The sequence below is a fragment of the Oncorhynchus nerka genome, linkage group LG15, assembly GCF_034236695.1.
Source record: "Oncorhynchus nerka isolate Pitt River linkage group LG15, Oner_Uvic_2.0, whole genome shotgun sequence".
In the NCBI taxonomy this organism is placed as follows: domain Eukaryota; kingdom Metazoa; phylum Chordata; class Actinopteri; order Salmoniformes; family Salmonidae; genus Oncorhynchus; species Oncorhynchus nerka.
In genome coordinates, this window is record NC_088410.1 from 70,704,190 (window position 1) to 70,722,576 (window position 18,387).

An 18,387-nucleotide genomic window follows, 5' to 3' on the forward strand; every position below is an offset into this window, starting at 1 on the left:
CTAGTAGTAGTAGTGATGTAATAGTGTTACTAGTAGTAGTAGTGGTGTAATAGTGTTAATAGTAATATTAGTGGTGTAATAGTGTTACTAGTAGTGGTGTAATAGTGTTAATGGTAGTAGTAGTGGTGTAATAGTGTTACTAGTAGTGGTGTAATAGTGTTAATAGTAGTAGTAGTAGTGGTGGTGTAATAATGTTAATAGTGGCAGTAGTGGTGGTGTAATAGCGTTAATAGTAGCAGTAGTAGTGTTGTAATAGTGTTAATAGTAGTAGTAGTGGTGTAATAGTGTTAATAGTGGCAGTAGTGGTTGTGTAATAGTGTTAATAGTAGTAGTAGTAGTGGTGTAATAGTGTTAATAGTAGTAGTAGTAGTAGTGGTGTAATAGTGTTAATAGTAGTAGTAGTGGTGTAATAGTGTTAATAGTAGTAGTAAAGGTGGCAGTAGTGTTACTAATAGTGGCAGTGGTGGTGGTGTAATAGCGTTAATAGTAGCAGTAGTAGTGTTGTAATAGTGTTAATAGTAGTATAGTAGTAAAGGTGTAATAGTGTTAATAGTAGTAGTAAAGGTGTAATAGTGTTACTAATAGTGGCAGTAGTGGTGGTGTAATAGCGTTAATAGTAGCAGTAATAGTGTTAATAGTAGTAGTAGTGGTGTAATAGTGTTAATAGTAGTAGTAAAGGTGTAATAGTGTTACTAGTAGTGGTGTAATAGTGTTACTAGTAGTAGTGCAATAGTGTTATAGTAGTAGTAGTAGTGGTGTAATAGTGTTAATAATAGTAGTAGTAGTGGTGGTGTAATAATGTTAATAGTGGCAGTAGTGGTGGTGTAATAGCGTTAATAGTAGCAGTAGTAGTGTTGTAATAGTGTTAATAGTAGTAGTAGTAGCAGTGGTGTAATAGTGTTAATAGTAGTAGTAGTGGTATAATAGTGTTAATATGTAGTGGTGTAATAGTGTTAATAGTAGTGGTGTAATAGTGTTAATAGTAGCAGCAGTAGTGGTGTAATAGTGTTAATAGTAGCAGTAGTAGTGGTGTAATAGTGTTAATAGTAGCAGTAGTAGTGGTGTAATAGTGTTAATAGTAGCAGTAGTAGTGGTGTATTAGTGTTAATAGTAGTGGTGTAATAGTGTTAATAGTAGAGTAATAGTGGTGTAATAGTGTTAATAGCAGTAGTAGTGGTGTAATAGTAGCAGTAGTAGTAGTGTAATAGTGTTAATAGTAGTAGTGGTGTTATAGTGTTAATAGTAGTAGTGGTCGTGTAATTGTGTTAATAGCAGTAGTAGTAGTGGTGTATATTGTTAATAGTAGCAGTAGTAGTGGTGTAATAGTGGTAATAGCAGTAGTAGTAGTAGTGTATATTGTTAATAGTAGCAGTAGTAGTGGTGTAATAGTGTTAATAGTAGTGGTGTAATAGTGGTAATAGTAGTGGTGTAATAGTGTTAATAGTAGTGGTGTAATAGTGTTAATAGTAGTGGTGTAATAGTGTTAATAGTAGTGGTGTAATAGTGTTAATAGTAGTGGTGTAATATTGTTAATAGTAGTGGTGTAATAGTGTTAATAGTAGTGGTGTAATAGTGTTAATAGTAGTGGTAGTGGTGTAATAGTGTTTATTAGTAGTAGTGGTGTAATAGTGTTAATAGTAGTAGTGGTGTAATAGTGTTAATAGCAGTAGTAATGGTGTAATAGTAGTGGTGCAATAGTGTTAATAGTAGTAGTGGTGTAATAGTGTTAATAGTAGTAGTAGTGGTGTAATAGTGTTAATAGTAGTAGTAGTGGTGTAATAGTGTTAATAGTAGTAGTGCAATAATGTTAATAGTAGTAGTAGTGGTGTAATAGTGTTAATAGTAGTAGTAGTGGTGTAATAGTGTTAATAGTAGTAGTGCAATAGTGTTAATAGTAGTAGTAATGGTGTAATAGTGTTACTAGTAGTGGTGTAATAGTGTTACTAGTAGTGGTGTAATAGTGTTACTAGTAGTGGTGTAATAGTGTTACTAGTAGTGGTGTCATAGTGTTACTAGTAGTGGTGTAATAGTGTTACTAGTAGTGGTGCAATAGTGTTACTAGTAGTAGTGGTGTAATAGTGTTAATAATAGTAGTAGTAGTGGTGGTGTAATAGTGTTAATATTAGCAGTAGTGTAATAGTGTTAATAGTAGTGGTGTAATAGTGTTAATAGTAGTGGTGTAATAGTGGTAATAGTAGTGGTGTAATAGTGTTAATAGTAGTGGTGTAATAGTGTTAATAGTAGTGGTGTAATAGTGTTAATAGTAGTGGTGTAATAGTGTTAATAGTAGTGGTGTAATAGTGTTAATAGTAGTGGTGTAATAGTGTTAATAGTAGTGGTGTAATAGTGTTAATAGTAGTGGTAGTGGTGTAATAGTGTTAATAGTAGTGGTGTAATAGTGTTAATAGTAGTGGTGTTATAGTGTTAATAGTAGTGGTGTTATAGTGTTAATAGTAGTGGTGTAATAGTGTTAATAGTAGTGGTGTAATAGTGTTAATAGTAGTGGTGTAATAGTGTTAATAGTAGTGGTGTAATAGTGTTAATAGTAGTGGTGTAATATTGTTAATAGTAGTGGTAGTGGTGTAATAGTGTTAATAGTAGCAGCAGTAGTGGTGTAATAGTGTTAATAGTAGCAGTAGTAGTGGTGTAATAGTGTTAATAGTAGTAGTAGTAGTGGTGTAATAGTGTTAATAGTAGTAGTAGTAGTGGTGTAATAGTGTTAATAGTAGTAGTAGTAGTGGTGTAATAGTGTTAATAGTAGTAGTGGTGTAATAGTGTTAATAGTAGTAGTAAAGGTGGCAGTAGTGTTACTAATAGTGGCAGTAGTGGTGGTGTAATAGCGTTAATAGTAGTAGTAGTAGTGTTGTAATAGTGTTAATAGTAGTATAGTAGTAAAGGTGTAATAGTGTTAATAGTAGTAGTAAAGGTGTAATAGTGTTACTAATAGTGGCAGTAGTGGTGGTGTAATAGCGTTAATAGTAGCAGTAATAGTGTTAATAGTAGTAGTAGTAGTGGTGTAATAGTGTTAATAGTAGTAGTAAAGGTGTAATAGTGTTACTAGTAGTGGTGTAATAGTGTTACTAGTAGTGGTGTAATAGTAGTGGTGTAATAGCATTAATAGCAGTAGTAGTGGTGTAATAGTGTTAATACCAGTAGTAATGGTGTAATAGTGTTACTAGTAGTGGTGTAATAGTGTTAATAGTAGTAGTAGTGGTGTAATAGTTAATAGTAGTAGTAGTGGTGTAATAGTGTTACTAGTAGTAGTGCAATAGTGTTAATAGTAGTAGTAGTGGTGTAATAGTGTTACTAGTAGTAGTAGTGATGTAATAGTGTTACTAGTAGTAGTAGTGGTGTAATAGTGTTACTAGTAGTAGTAGTGGTGTAATAGTGTTACTAGTAGTAGTAGTGGTGTAATAGTGTTACTAGTAGTGGTGTAATAGTGTTAATAGTAATAGTAGTGGTGTAATAGTGTTACTAGTAGTGGTGTAATAGTGTTAATAGTAATAGTAGTGGTGTAATAGTGTTAATGGTAGTAGTAGTGGTGTAATAGTGTTAATAGTAGCAGCAGTAGTGGTGTAATAGTGTTACTAGTAGTGGTGTAATAGTGTTAATAGTAGTAGTAGTGGTGTAATAGTGTTAATAGTAGTGGTGTAATAGTGATAATAGTACTAGTGCAATAGTGTTAATAGTAATAGTAGTGGTGTAATAGTGTTAATAGTAGTGGTGTAATAGTGTTACTAGTAGTGGTGTAATAGTGATAATAGTACTAGTGCAATAGTGTTAATAGTGTTAATAGTAATAGTAGTGGTGTAATAGTGTTACTAGTAGTGGTGTAATAGTGTTAATAGTAATAGTAGTGGTGTAATAGTGTTAATAGTAGTAGTAGTGGTGCAATAGTGTTACTAGTAGTAGTGCAATAGTGTTAATAGTAGTAGTAGTAGTGGTGTAATAGTGTTAATAGTAGTAGTAGTGGTGTAATAGTGTTAATAGTGGCAGTAGTGGTTGTGTAATAGTGTTAATAGTAGTAGTAGTGGTGTAATAGTGTTAATAGTAGTAGTAGTAGTGGTGTAATAGTGTTAATAGTAGTAGTAGTGGTGTAATAGTTAATAGTAGTAGTAGTGGTGTAATAGTGTTACTAGTAGTAGTGCAATAGTGTTAATAGTAGTAGTAGTGGTGTAATAGTGTTACTAGTAGTAGTAGTGATGTAATAGTGTTACTAGTAGTAGTAGTGGTGTAATAGTGTTAATAGTAATATTAGTGGTGTAATAGTGTTACTAGTAGTGGTGTAATAGTGTTAATGGTAGTAGTAGTGGTGTAATAGTGTTAATGGTAGTAGTAGTGGTGTAATAGTGTTAATAGTAGCAGTAGTAGTGTTGTAATAGTGTTAATAGTAGTAGTAGTAGTGGTGTAATAGTGTTAGTAGTAGTAGTAGTGGTGTAATAGTGTTAATAGTGGCAGTAGTGGTGGTGTAATAGTGTTAATAGCAGTAGTAGTGTTGTAATAGTGTTAATAGTAGTAGTAGTAGTGGTGTAATAGTGTTACTAGTAGTGGTGTAATAGTGTTAATAGTAGTGGTAGTGGTGTAATAGTGTTAATAGTAGCAGCAGTAGTGGTGTAATAGTGTTACTAGTAGTGGTGTAATAGTGTTAATAGTAGTAGTAGTGGTGTAATAGTGTTAATAGTAGTGGTGTAATAGTGATAATAGTACTAGTGCAATAGTGTTAATAGTAATAGTAGTGGTGTAATAGTGTTACTAGTAGTGGTGTAATAGTGTTAATAGTAATAGTAGTAGTGTAATAGTGTTAATAGTAGTAGTAGTGGTGGAATAGTGTTACTAGTAGTAGTGCAATAGTGTTAATAGTAGTAGTAGTGGTGTAATAGTGTTAATAGTAGTAGTAGTGGTGTAATAGTGTTAATAGTAGTAGTAATGGTGTAATAGTGTTACTAGTAGTGGTGTAATAGTGTTAATAGTAATAGTAGGTGTGTAATAGTGTTAATAGTAGTATTGCAATAGTGTTAATAGTAGTAGTAGTGGTGTAATAGTGTTACTAGTAGTGGTGTAATAGTGTTAATAGTAGTAGTAGTAGTGGTGGTGTAATAATGTTAATAGTGGCAGTAGTGGTGGTGTAATAGCGTTAATAGTAGCAGTAGTAGTGTTGTAATAGTGTTAATAGTAGTAGTAGTGGTGTAATAGTGTTAATAGTGGCAGTAGTGGTTGTGTAATAGTGTTAATAGTAGTAGTAGTAGTGGTGTAATAGTGTTAATAGTAGTAGTAGTAGTAGTGGTGTAATAGTGTTAATAGTAGTAGTAGTGGTGTAATAGTGTTAATAGTAGTAGTAGTAAAGGTGGCAGTAGTGTTACTAATAGTGGCAGTGGTGGTGGTGTAATAGCGTTAATAGTAGCAGTAGTAGTGTTGTAATAGTGTTAATAGTAGTATAGTAGTAAAGGTGTAATAGTGTTAATAGTAGTAGTAAAGGTGTAATAGTGTTACTAATAGTGGCAGTAGTGGTGGTGTAATAGCGTTAATAGTAGCAGTAATAGTGTTAATAGTAGTAGTAGTGGTGTAATAGTGTTAATAGTAGTAGTAAAGGTGTAATAGTGTTACTAGTAGTGGTGTAATAGTGTTACTAGTAGTAGTGCAATAGTGTTATAGTAGTAGTAGTAGTGGTGTAATAGTGTTAATAATAGTAGTAGTAGTGGTGGTGTAATAATGTTAATAGTGGCAGTAGTGGTGGTGTAATAGCGTTAATAGTAGCAGTAGTAGTGTTGTAATAGTGTTAATAGTAGTAGTAGTAGCAGTGGTGTAATAGTGTTAATAGTAGTAGTAGTGGTATAATAGTGTTAATATGTAGTGGTGTAATAGTGTTAATAGTAGTGGTGTAATAGTGTTAATAGTAGCAGCAGTAGTGGTGTAATAGTGTTAATAGTAGCAGTAGTAGTGGTGTAATAGTGTTAATAGTAGCAGTAGTAGTGGTGTAATAGTGTTAATAGTAGCAGTAGTAGTGGTGTATTAGTGTTAATAGTAGTGGTGTAATAGTGTTAATAGTAGAGTAATAGTGGTGTAATAGTGTTAATAGCAGTAGTAGTGGTGTAATAGTAGCAGTAGTAGTAGTGTAATAGTGTTAATAGTAGTAGTGGTGTTATAGTGTTAATAGTAGTAGTGGTCGTGTAATTGTGTTAATAGCAGTAGTAGTAGTGGTGTATATTGTTAATAGTAGCAGTAGTAGTGGTGTAATAGTGGTAATAGCAGTAGTAGTAGTAGTGTATATTGTTAATAGTAGCAGTAGTAGTGGTGTAATAGTGTTAATAGTAGTGGTGTAATGTGGTAAAGTAGTGTGTAATAGTGTTAATAGTAGTGGTGTAATAGTGTTAATAGTAGTGGTGTAATAGTGTTAATAGTAGTGGTGTAATAGTGTTAATAGTAGTGGTGTAATAGTGTTAATAGTAGTGGTGTAATAGTGTTAATAGTAGTGGTGTAATAGTGTTAATAGTAGTGTAATAGTGTTAATAGTGTTAATAGTTAATAGTAGTGTAATAGTGTTAATAGTAGTGGTAGTGGTGTAATAGTGTTAATAGTAGTAGTGGTGTAATAGTGTTAATAGTAGTAGTGGTGTAATAGTGTTAATAGCAGTAGTAATGGTGTAATAGTAGTGGTGCAATAGTGTTAATAGTAGTAGTGGTGTAATAGTGTTAATAGTAGTAGTAGTGGTGTAATAGTGTTAATAGTAGTAGTAGTGGTGTAATAGTGTTAATAGTAGTAGTGCAATAATGTTAATAGTAGTAGTAGTGGTGTAATAGTGTTAATAGTAGTAGTAGTAGTGGTGTAATAGTGTTAATAGTAGTAGTGCAATAGTGTTAATAGTAGTAGTAATGGTGTAATAGTGTTACTAGTAGTGGTGTAATAGTGTTACTAGTAGTGGTGTAATAGTGTTACTAGTAGTGGTGTAATAGTGTTACTAGTAGTGGTGTAATAGTGTTACTAGTAGTGGTGTCATAGTGTTACTAGTAGTGGTGTAATAGTGTTACTAGTAGTGGTGCAATAGTGTTACTAGTAGTAGTGGTGTAATAGTGTTAATAATAGTAGTAGTAGTGGTGGTGTAATAGTGTTAATATTAGCAGTAGTGTAATAGTGTTAATAGTAGTGGTGTAATAGTGTTAATAGTAGTGGTGTAATAGTGGTAATAGTAGTGGTGTAATAGTGTTAATAGTAGTGGTGTAATAGTGTTAATAGTAGTGGTGTAATAGTGTTAATAGTAGTGGTGTAATAGTGTTAATAGTAGTGGTGTAATAGTGTTAATAGTAGTGGTGTAATATTGTTAATAGTAGTGGTGTAATAGTGTTAATAGTAGTGGTGTAATAGTGTTAATAGTAGTGGTAGTGGTGTAATAGTGTTAATAGTAGTGGTGTAATAGTGTTAATAGTAGTGGTGTTATAGTGTTAATAGTAGTGGTGTTATAGTGTTAATAGTAGTGGTGTAATAGTGTTAATAGTAGTGGTGTAATAGTGTTAATAGTAGTGGTGTAATAGTGTTAATAGTAGTGGTGTAATAGTGTTAATAGTAGTGGTGTAATATTGTTAATAGTAGTGGTAGTGGTGTAATAGTGTTAATAGTAGCAGCAGTAGTGGTGTAATAGTGTTAATAGTAGCAGTAGTAGTGGTGTAATAGTGTTAATAGTAGTAGTAGTAGTGGTGTAATAGTGTTAATAGTAGTAGTAGTAGTAGTAGTGGTGTAATAGTGTTAATAGTAGTAGTGGTGTAATAGTGTTAATAGTAGTAGTAAAGGTGGCAGTAGTGTTACTAATAGTGGCAGTAGTGGTGGTGTAATAGCGTTAATAGTAGCAGTAGTAGTGTTGTAATAGTGTTAATAGTAGTATAGTAGTAAAGGTGTAATAGTGTTAATAGTAGTAGTAAAGGTGTAATAGTGTTACTAATAGTGGCAGTAGTGGTGGTGTAATAGCGTTAATAGTAGCAGTAATAGTGTTAATAGTAGTAGTAGTAGTGGTGTAATAGTGTTAATAGTAGTAGTAAAGGTGTAATAGTGTTACTAGTAGTGGTGTAATAGTGTTACTAGTAGTAGTGCAATAGTGTTATAGTAGTAGTAGTAGTGGTGTAATAGTGTTAATAATAGTAGTAGTAGTGGTGTTGTAATAATGTTAATAGTGGCAGTAGTGGTGGTGTAATAGCGTTAATAGTAGCAGTAGTAGTGTTGTAATAGTGTTAATAGTAGTAGTAGTAGCAGTGGTGTAATAGTGTTAATAGTAGTAGTAGTGGTATAATAGTGTTAATATGTAGTGGTGTAATAGTGTTAATAGTAGCAGCAGTAGTGGTGTAATAGTGTTAATAGTAGCAGTAGTAGTGGTGTAATAGTGTTAATAGTAGCAGTAGTAGTGGTGTATTAGTGTTAATAGTAGCAGGAGTAGTCGTGTAATAGTGTTAATAGTAGTGGTGTAATAGTGTTAATAGTAGAGTAATAGTGGTGTAATAGTGTTAATAGCAGTAGTAGTGGTGTAATAGTGTTAATAGCAGTAGTAGTGGTGTAATAGTAGCAGTAGTAGTAGTGTAATAGTGTTAATAGTAGTAGTGGTCATGTAATCGTGTTAATAGCAGTAGTAGTAGTGGTGTATATTGTTAATAGTAGCAGTAGTAGTGGTGTAATAGTGGTAATAGCAGTAGTAGTAGTAGTGTATATTGTTAATAGTAGCAGTAGTAGTGGTGTAATAGTGTTAATAGTAGTGGTGTAATAGTGTTAATAGTAGTGGTGTAATAGTGTTAATAGTAGCAGCAGTAGTGGTGTAATAGTGTTAATAGTAGCAGTAATAGAGTTAATAGTAGCACTAGTAGTGGTGTAATAGTGTTAATAGTAGTGGTGTAATAGTGTTAATAGTAGTGGTGTAATAGTGTTAATAGTAGCAGCAGTAGTGGTGTAATAGTGTTAATAGTAGCAGTAATAGAGTTAATAGTAGCACTAGTAGTGGTGTAATAGTGTTAATAGTAGTGGTGTAATAGTGTTAATAGTAGTGGTGTAATAGTGTTAATAGTAGCAGAGTAGTAGTGTTGTAATAGTGTTAATAGTAGCAGTAGTGGTGTAATAGTGTTAATAGTAGCAGCAGTAGTGGTGTAATAGTGTTAATAGTTTCAGTAATAGAGTTAATAGTAGCAGTAGTAGTGGTGTAATAGTGTTAATAGTAGTGGTGTAATAGTGTTAATAGTAGCAGAGTAGTAGTGGTGTAATAGTGTTAATAGTAGCAGTAGTAGTGGTGTAATAGTGTTAATAGTAGTGGTGTAATAGTGTTAATAGTAGCAGTAGTAGTGGTGTAATAGTATTAATAGTAGCAGTAGTAGTGGTGTAATAGTGTTAATAGTAGCAGTAATAGAGTTAATAGTAGCACTAGTAGTGGTGTAATAGTGTTAATAGTAGTGGTGTAATAGTGTTAATAGTAGTGGTGTAATAGTGTTAATAGTAGCAGCAGTAGTGGTGTAATAGTGTTAATAGTAGCAGTAATAGAGTTAATAGTAGCACTAGTAGTGGTGTAATAGTGTTAATAGTAGTGGTGTAATAGTGTTAATAGTAGTGGTGTAATAGTGTTAATAGTAGCAGAGTAGTAGTGGTGTAATAGTGTTAATAGTAGCAGTAGTGGTGTAATAGTGTTAATAGTAGCAGCAGTAGTGGTGTAATAGTGTTAATAGTAGCAGTAATAGAGTTAATAGTAGCAGTAGTAGTGGTGTAATAGTGTTAATAGTAGTGGTGTAATAGTGTTAATAGTAGTGGTGTAATAGTGTTAATAGTAGCAGAGTAGTAGTGGTGTAATAGTGTTAATAGTAGCAGTAGTAGTGGTGTAATAGTGTTAATAGTAGTGGTGTAATAGTGTTAATAGTAGTGGTAGTGGTGTAATAGTGTTAATAGTAGCAGCAGTAGTGGTGTAATAGTGTTAATAGTAGCAGTAGTAGTGGTGTAATAGTATTAATAGTAGCAGTAGTGGTGTAATAGTGTTAATAGTAGCAGTAATAGTGTTAATAGTAGCACTAGTAGTGGTGTAATAGTGTTAATAGTAGTGGTGTAATAGTGTTAATAGTAGTGGTGTAATAGTGTTAATAGTAGCAGAGTAGTAGTGGTGTAATAGTGTTAATAGTAGCAGCAGTAGTGGTGTAATAGTGTTACTAGTAGTGGTGTAATAGTGTTAATAGTAGCAGTAATAGAGTTAATAGTAGCAGTAGTAGTGGTGTAATAGTGTTAATAGTAGTGGTGTAATAGTGTTAATAGTAGTGGTGTAATAGTGTTAATAGTAGCGGTGTAATAGTGTTAATAGTAGCGGTGTAATAGTGTTAATAGTAGCGGTGTAATAGTGTTAATAGTAGCAGCAGTAGTGGTGTAATAGTGTTAATAGTAGCAGTAGTAGTGGTGTAATAGTATTACTAGTAGCAGTAGTGGTGTAATAGTGTTAATAGTAGCAGCAGTAGTGGTCTAATAGTGTTACTAGTAGTGGTGTAATAGTGTTAATAGTAGTGGTGTAATAGTGTTAATAGTAGTGGTGTAATAGTGTTAATAGTAGTGGTGTAATAGTATTAATAGTAGTGGTGTAATAGTATTAATAGTAGTGTTGTAATAGTGTTAATAGTAGCAGTAGTAGTGGTGTAATAGTATTAATAGTAGCAGTAGTGGTGTAATAGTGTTAATAGTAGCAGCAGTAGTGGTCTAATAGTATTAATAGTAGTGGTGTAATAGTATTAATAGTAGCAGTAATAGTGTTAATAGTAGCAGTAGTAGTGGTGTAATAGTGTTAATAGTAGTGGTGTAATAGTGTTAATAGTAGCGGTGTAATAGTGTTAATAGTAGCAGTAGTAGTGGTGTAATAGTGTTAATAGTAGTGGTGTAATAGTGTTAATAGTAGTGGTGTAATAGTGTTAATAGTAGCGGTGTAATAGTGTTAATAGTAGCAGTAGTAGTGGTGTAATAGTGTTAATAGTAGTGGTGTAATAGTGTTAATAGTAGTGGTGTAATAGTGTTAATAGTAGTGGTAGTGTTGTAATAGTGTAAATAGTAGCAGCAGTAGTGGTGTAATAGTGTTAATAGTAGCAGTAATAGAGTTAATAGTAGCAGTAGTAGTGGTGTAATGGTGTTAATAGTAGTGGTGTAATAGTGTTAATAGTAGTGGTGTAATAGTGTTAATAGTAGTGGTGTAATAGTGTTAATAGTAGTGGTGTAATAGTGTTAATAGTAGTGGTGTAATAGTGTTAATAGTAGTGGTGTAATAGTGTTAATAGTAGCAGTAGTAGTGGTGTAATAGTATTAATAGTAGCAGTAGTGGTGTAATAGTGTTAATAGTAGCAGCAGTAGTGGTCTAATAGTGTTACTAGTAGTGGTGTAATAGTGTTAATAGTAGTGGTGTAATAGTGTTAATAGTAGTGGTGTAATAGTGTTAATAGTAGTGGTGTAATAGTATTAATAGTAGTGGTGTAATAGTATTAATAGTAGTGTTGTAATAGTGTTAATAGTAGCAGTAGTAGTGGTGTAATAGTATTAATAGTAGCAGTAGTGGTGTAATAGTGTTAATAGTAGCAGCAGTAGTGGTCTAATAGTGTTACTAGTAGTGGTGTAATAGTGTTAATAGTAGTGGTGTAATAGTGTTAATAGTAGTGGTGTAATAGTGTTAATAGTAGTGGTGTAATAGTGTTAATAGTAGTGGTGTAATAGTGTTAATAGTAGCAGTAGTAGTGGTGTAATAGTATTAATAGTAGCAGTAGTGGTGTAATAGTGTTAATAGTAGCAGCAGTAGTGGTCTAATAGTGTTACTAGTAGTGGTGTAATAGTGTTAATAGTAGTGGTGTAATAGTGTTAATAGTAGTGGTGTAATAGTGTTAATAGTAGTGGTGTAATAGTATTAATAGTAGTGGTTTAATAGTAGTGTTGTAATAGTGTTAATAGTAGCAGTAGTAGTGGTGTAATAGTATTAATAGTAGCAGTAGTGGTGTAATAGTGTTAATAGTAGCAGCAGTAGTGGTGTAATAGTGTTAATAGTAGCAGTAATAGAGTTAATAGTAGCACTAGTAGTGGTGTAATAGTGTTAATAGTAGTGGTGTAATAGTGTTAATAGTAGTGGTGTAATAGTGTTAATAGTAGCAGCAGTAGTGGTGTAATAGTGTTAATAGTAGCAGTAATAGAGTTAATAGTAGCACTAGTAGTGGTGTAATAGTGTTAATAGTAGTGGTGTAATAGTGTTAATAGTAGTGGTGTAATAGTGTTAATAGTAGCAGAGTAGTAGTGTTGTAATAGTGTTAATAGTAGCAGTAGTGGTGTAATAGTGTTAATAGTAGCAGCAGTAGTGGTGTAATAGTGTTAATAGTAGCAGTAATAGAGTTAATAGTAGCACTAGTAGTGGTGTAATAGTGTTAATAGTAGTGGTGTAATAGTGTTAATAGTAGTGGTGTAATAGTGTTAATAGTAGCAGCAGTAGTGGTGTAATAGTGTTAATAGTAGCAGTAATAGAGTTAATAGTAGCACTAGTAGTGGTGTAATAGTGTTAATAGTAGTGGTGTAATAGTGTTAATAGTAGTGGTGTAATAGTGTTAATAGTAGCAGAGTAGTAGTGTTGTAATAGTGTTAATAGTAGCAGTAGTGGTGTAATAGTGTTAATAGTAGCAGCAGTAGTGGTGTAATAGTGTTAATAGTTTCAGTAATAGAGTTAATAGTAGCAGTAGTAGTGGTGTAATAGTGTTAATAGTAGTGGTGTAATAGTGTTAATAGTAGTGGTGTAATAGTGTTAATAGTAGCAGAGTAGTAGTGGTGTAATAGTGTTAATAGTAGCAGTAGTAGTGGTGTAATAGTGTTAATAGTAGTGGTGTAATAGTGTTAATAGTAGCAGTAGTAGTGGTGTAATAGTATTAATAGTAGCAGTAGTAGTGGTGTAATAGTGTTAATAGTAGCAGTAATAGAGTTAATAGTAGCACTAGTAGTGGTGTAATAGTGTTAATAGTAGTGGTGTAATAGTGTTAATAGTAGTGGTGTAATAGTGTTAATAGTAGCAGCAGTAGTGGTGTAATAGTGTTAATAGTAGCAGTAATAGAGTTAATAGTAGCACTAGTAGTGGTGTAATAGTGTTAATAGTAGTGGTGTAATAGTGTTAATAGTAGTGGTGTAATAGTGTTAATAGTAGCAGAGTAGTAGTGGTGTAATAGTGTTAATAGTAGCAGTAGTAGTGGTGTAATAGTGTTAATAGTAGTGGTGTAATAGTGTTAATAGTAGTGGTAGTGGTGTAATAGTGTTAATAGTAGCAGCAGTAGTGGTGTAATAGTGTTAATAGTAGCAGTAGTAGTGGTGTAATAGTATTAATAGTAGCAGTAGTGGTGTAATAGTGTTAATAGTAGCAGTAATAGTGTTAATAGTAGCACTAGTAGTGGTGTAATAGTGTTAATAGTAGTGGTGTAATAGTGTTAATAGTAGTGGTGTAATAGTGTTAATAGTAGCGGTGTAATAGTGTTAATAGTAGCAGCAGTAGTGGTGTAATAGTGTTACTAGTAGTGGTGTAATAGTGTTAATAGTAGCAGTAATAGAGTTAATAGTAGCAGTAGTAGTGGTGTAATAGTGTTAATAGTAGTGGTGTAATAGTGTTAATAGTAGTGGTGTAATAGTGTTAATAGTAGCGGTGTAATAGTGTTAATAGTAGCGGTGTAATAGTGTTAATAGTAGTGGTGTAATAGTGTTAATAGTAGCAGCAGTAGTGGTGTAATAGTGTTACTAGTAGTGGTGTAATAGTGTTAATAGTAGCAGTAATAGAGTTAATAGTAGCAGTAGTAGTGGTGTAATAGTGTTAATAGTAGTGGTGTAATAGTGTTAATAGTAGTGGTGTAATAGTGTTAATAGTAGCGGTGTAATAGTGTTAATAGTAGCGGTGTAATAGTGTTAATAGTAGCGGTGTAATAGTGTTAATAGTAGCAGCAGTAGTGGTGTAATAGTGTTAATAGTAGCAGTAGTAGTGGTGTAATAGTATTACTAGTAGCAGTAGTGGTGTAATAGTGTTAATAGTAGCAGTAATAGTGTTAATAGTAGCACTAGTAGTGGTGTAATAGTGTTAATAGTAGTGGTGTAATAGTGTTAATAGTAGTGGTGTAATAGTGTTAATAGTAGCAGAGTAGTAGTGGTGTAATAGTGTTAATAGTAGCAGTAGTGGTGTAATAGTGTTAATAGTAGCAGCAGTAGTGGTGTAATAGTGTTACTAGTAGTGGTGTAATAGTGTTAATAGTAGCAGTAATAGAGTTAATAGTAGCAGTAGTAGTGGTGTAATAGTGTTAATAGTAGTGGTGTAATAGTGTTAATAGTAGCGGTGTAATTGTGTTAATAGTAGTGGTGTAATAGTGTTAATAGTAGTGGTGTAATAGTAGCAGCAGTAGTGGTAGTTGATGTAGTTGTGGTTTGTGTTTGGCTGGTCCTGGTCCTGGTTAGGTGGTGGTTCTCTGTGTGCTGCCATGCTGTAGTAGTGATGGCTCTTGCAGTCAGAACGCTGTGCGTGCGTTTGGACCAGCCAGTGTGCACAAAGCGGCCACTGAAATGTACACTGTGGACAACAGGCGGCCTCAGTCCTTCTCAATAGGAGCTGCCCTTCTTATTGTACCTCACACACAGTGAGCTTCTCTCTCTCTCTTTCCCTTCTCTCTGTCCATGCCCATGTATGGCCTGTGTATCTGATGAAGGTTGAGATGTCTTCTCTAATTGGTTGATGTGTCTCTGGCATGGCTTCTTATTGTGGATCTGGATGAAACGGTAGAAACATACTCTCAGGCCACGGCTGCACTTTTATTCACATTGACTTACATTTCATTTGTCTGAAAGGAACAGTCCCAGAGAGCAGAATAACTGCAGATCAGGTGTAGTTTTAACACTGCTGAAAGGGGAACTCTGGGGCTCTCCTAAGTTAGAGAAGGGTGGGTTGGAGGTGGAGGAGGAAGGGTGTGGAGGTGGGCGATGGTGAGGGTGTTCCCCCTCGACAAGGCTGCTCACATGACCTCCACACAACAACCGGACCACATGACTTCCACATGACTTCCCCAATGGTAACCATGGGTATGCTCGTAGGCCCAGGGCTTGAGCCTGGAGGGGGTTGGTCTGATGTGCCCACACCTGCCCCCCTACCCCTCCCTTCTCCCCAAACCTCCCCCACCCAGCCTCCATTGCCTCCTAATGCACAGTTGTATTCAATCTAAACCACAGAGAGGAAAAGGCATTAAAAGTAACATGCACTTGAGATTCCTTTTAGTTTCAAACTGTAAATATTATGATGTTTTTGTCTTACCCTGGAGACCAGGTTTCTATGATTGAATACGGCCCTTACCTACTCTTAAGATGCCTAAAGACTTACTGTATTATCATGCTGAAAGACTGGCTACTGTGCTTGTCATACACTGAAGGGACAAGGGAGTTCATCATAGTGGCATTGGTTTCATTAGTCACTTGATTTTGTTTTCACACACTTTAACATTACATGATGTTAACACATAGACAGTACTGATAGTTCGTGACCTGGGATCCAGTTGTCCTCTCGTCCCCCCTGTTCCAAAGCCATGGGGCAGCTGCTAGTTAACAGACAGTGAATATATGGCATTGTCTGTGTCTGATATGGAAACATTTAGGGATGTTATTCATTAGATGGTTTATGTACTGGCCAGACATCATATGACCTGCTAATACAGCATAAACAGACTGATGCATTGTGGTCTACTGTATTGTACATGAACTTTATATTCCACGTGTCCTGACAGGGGTACAGACAGACCTGGAGGGATGTGGTTGTGGATTATATCCTTGTTGATTACACTAATTGATTAGTTGGTAAGAAATGTGATTTGAATGTCTAGTTTTCCAGGTCTGACTGAGATGATTAGAAGGTAAAAGGACATGGTTGGTGATGTCGGGGACCACAGTGGCAGGACTCATGAGGCCTTACACCTGATGCACCTGTGTGACTTTCTAACATAGTATTCTAACACCACCTTTACTCTCCCTCTTCCGTCAGCTTCCTCACTCTCTCCCTCTTCCCTCAGCTTCCTCACTCTCTCCCTCTTCCCTCAGCTTCCTCACTCTCTCGGGCTGGACTGCAGTGCGTCTGCGTCGGCTCGCCCTCCCCTCCCCCCTCGCCCCCCAGCCATGGCCTCACGAATAGGGCTGCGGCTGCAGGTAAACACATTTTGGACTGATTGATTTATTACATAGTACACTATGTATACAGTAGATGTATTAATTGACTGACTGATGTCTTGACTGACTGATTGATGGATGTATTGACTGACTGACTGATCTATTGACTGACTGACTGATGTATTGACTGACTGACTGATTGATGGATGTATTTGACTGACTGACTGATGTATTGACTGAGTGATTGATGTATTGACTGACTGACTGATGGATGTATTTGACTGACTGACTGATTGATTGATGTATTGACTGACTGACTGACTGTTGTATTGACTGACTGACTGACTGATGTATTGACTGACTGATGTATTGACTGACTGACTGATGTATTGACTGACTGACTGATGTATTTTACTGACTGACTGACTGATGGATGTATTTGACTGACTGACTGATGTATTGACTGACTGACTGATGTATTGACTGACTGACTGATGTATTTTACTGACTGACTGACTGATGGATGTATTTGACTGACTGACTGATGTATTGACTGACTGACTGATGTATTGACTGACTGACTGATGTATTGACTGACTGACTGATGTATTGACTGACTGACTGATGTATTGACTGACTGACTGATGTATTTTACTGACTGACTGACTGATGGATGTATTTGACTGACTGACTGATGTATTGACTGACTGACTGATGGATGTATTTGACTGACTGACTGATGTATTGACTGACTGACTGATGTATTTTACTGACTGACTGATTGATGTATGTATTGTCAGCTGATGCGAGACCAGCTGCAGCAGGAGGAGCAGCGGGAGCGGCAACTGCAGCAGAATGCGGCGCTGCAGTACATGCAACAGCAGCGGATGTCTGCCCCAGCACCCAGCCCTGCCATCAACGCTCCACAACACTGCCAGAGCATGCAGGTGCCTGTGGAGGTCCTCAAGGTAAGACCGAGAGATAGAGAGTAGGTGTGTGTGGAGGTCCTCAAGGTAAGACCGAGAGATAGAGAGTAGGTGTGTGTGTGTGTCCTCAGGGATTGTGCACATTTAGTCAACACCCACATTCAGTCAACACCCACATCAGAGGGAGGCGGGGTTGAAGTGAGGGAAGGAGTCAGGTGGAAAAAGTGAAAAGGGAAGTTTAGTTTGATCTCCAGCAGCAGAAAGGTGATTGATTAGAAGTACTGTGCACTAAGGGGGAGATGAAGAGAGAGAGAGAGAGAGAGGGTATAGAGAAGGGGAAAGGGATTGATTAGAAGTACTGTGCACTAAGGGGGAGATGAAGAGAGAGAGAGAGAGAGAGAGAGAGAGAGGGTATAGAGAAGGGGAAAGGGATTGATTAGAAGTACTGTGCACTAAGGGGGAGATGAAGAGAGAGAGAGAGGGTATAGAGAAGGGAAAAGGGATTGATTAGAAGTACTGTGCACTAAGGGGGAGATGGAGAGATGGAGAGAGAGAGAGGGAGAGAGAGAGGGAGAGAGAGAGAGAGAGAGAGAGAGAGAGAGAGAGAGAGAGAGAGAATAGGGATTGATTAGAAGTACTGTGCACTAAGGGGAGATGAAGAGAGAGAGAGAGAGAGGGTATAGAGAAGGGAAAGGGATTGATTAGAAGTACTGTGCACTAAGGGGAGATGAAGAGAGAGAGAGAGAGAGGTATAGAGAAGGGGAAAGGGATTGATTAGAAGTACTGTGCACTAAGGGGGAGATGAAGAGAGAGAGAGAGGGTATAGAGAAGGGGAAGGGGATTGATTAGAAGTACTGTGCACTAAGGGGGAGATGAAAGAGAGAGAGAGAGGGTATAGAGAAGGGGAAAGGGATTGATTAGAAGTACTGTGCACTAAGGGGGAGATGAAGAGAGAGAGAGAGAGAGGGTATAGAGAAGGGGAAAGGGATTGATTAGAAGTACTGTGCACTAAGGGGGAGATGAAGAGAGAGAGAGAGAGAGAGAGAGAGAGAGAGAGGGTATAGAGAAGGGGAAAGGGATTGATTAGAAGTACTGTGCACTAAGGGGGAGATGAAGAGAGAGAGAGAGGGTATAGAGAAGGGGAAAGGGATTGATTAGAAGTACTGTGCACTAAGGGGGAGATGAAGAGAGAGAGAGAGGGTATAGAGAAGGGGAAAGGGATTGATTAGAAGTACTGTGCACTAAGGGGGAGATGAAGAGAGAGAGAGAGAGGGTATAGAGAAGGGAAAAGGGATTGATTAGAATTACTGTGCACTAAGGGGGAGATGAAAGAGAG

The 18,387-nt window shown here is 35.6% G+C and overlaps 1 protein-coding gene across 1 annotated transcript in view; it reads left to right on the forward strand.

The window, feature by feature from the left end:
* The window catches only part of LOC115125325 (transcription factor EB-like), an 89,307-nt gene that overhangs the window by 40,701 nt on the left and 30,219 nt on the right, over window positions 1–18,387 (forward strand). The window contains 2 exon segments of the mRNA XM_065001861.1: window positions 16,060–16,164; window positions 16,926–17,093. Of these exon segments, the coding sequence (XP_064857933.1) occupies window positions 16,060–16,164; window positions 16,926–17,093 (273 nt within the window).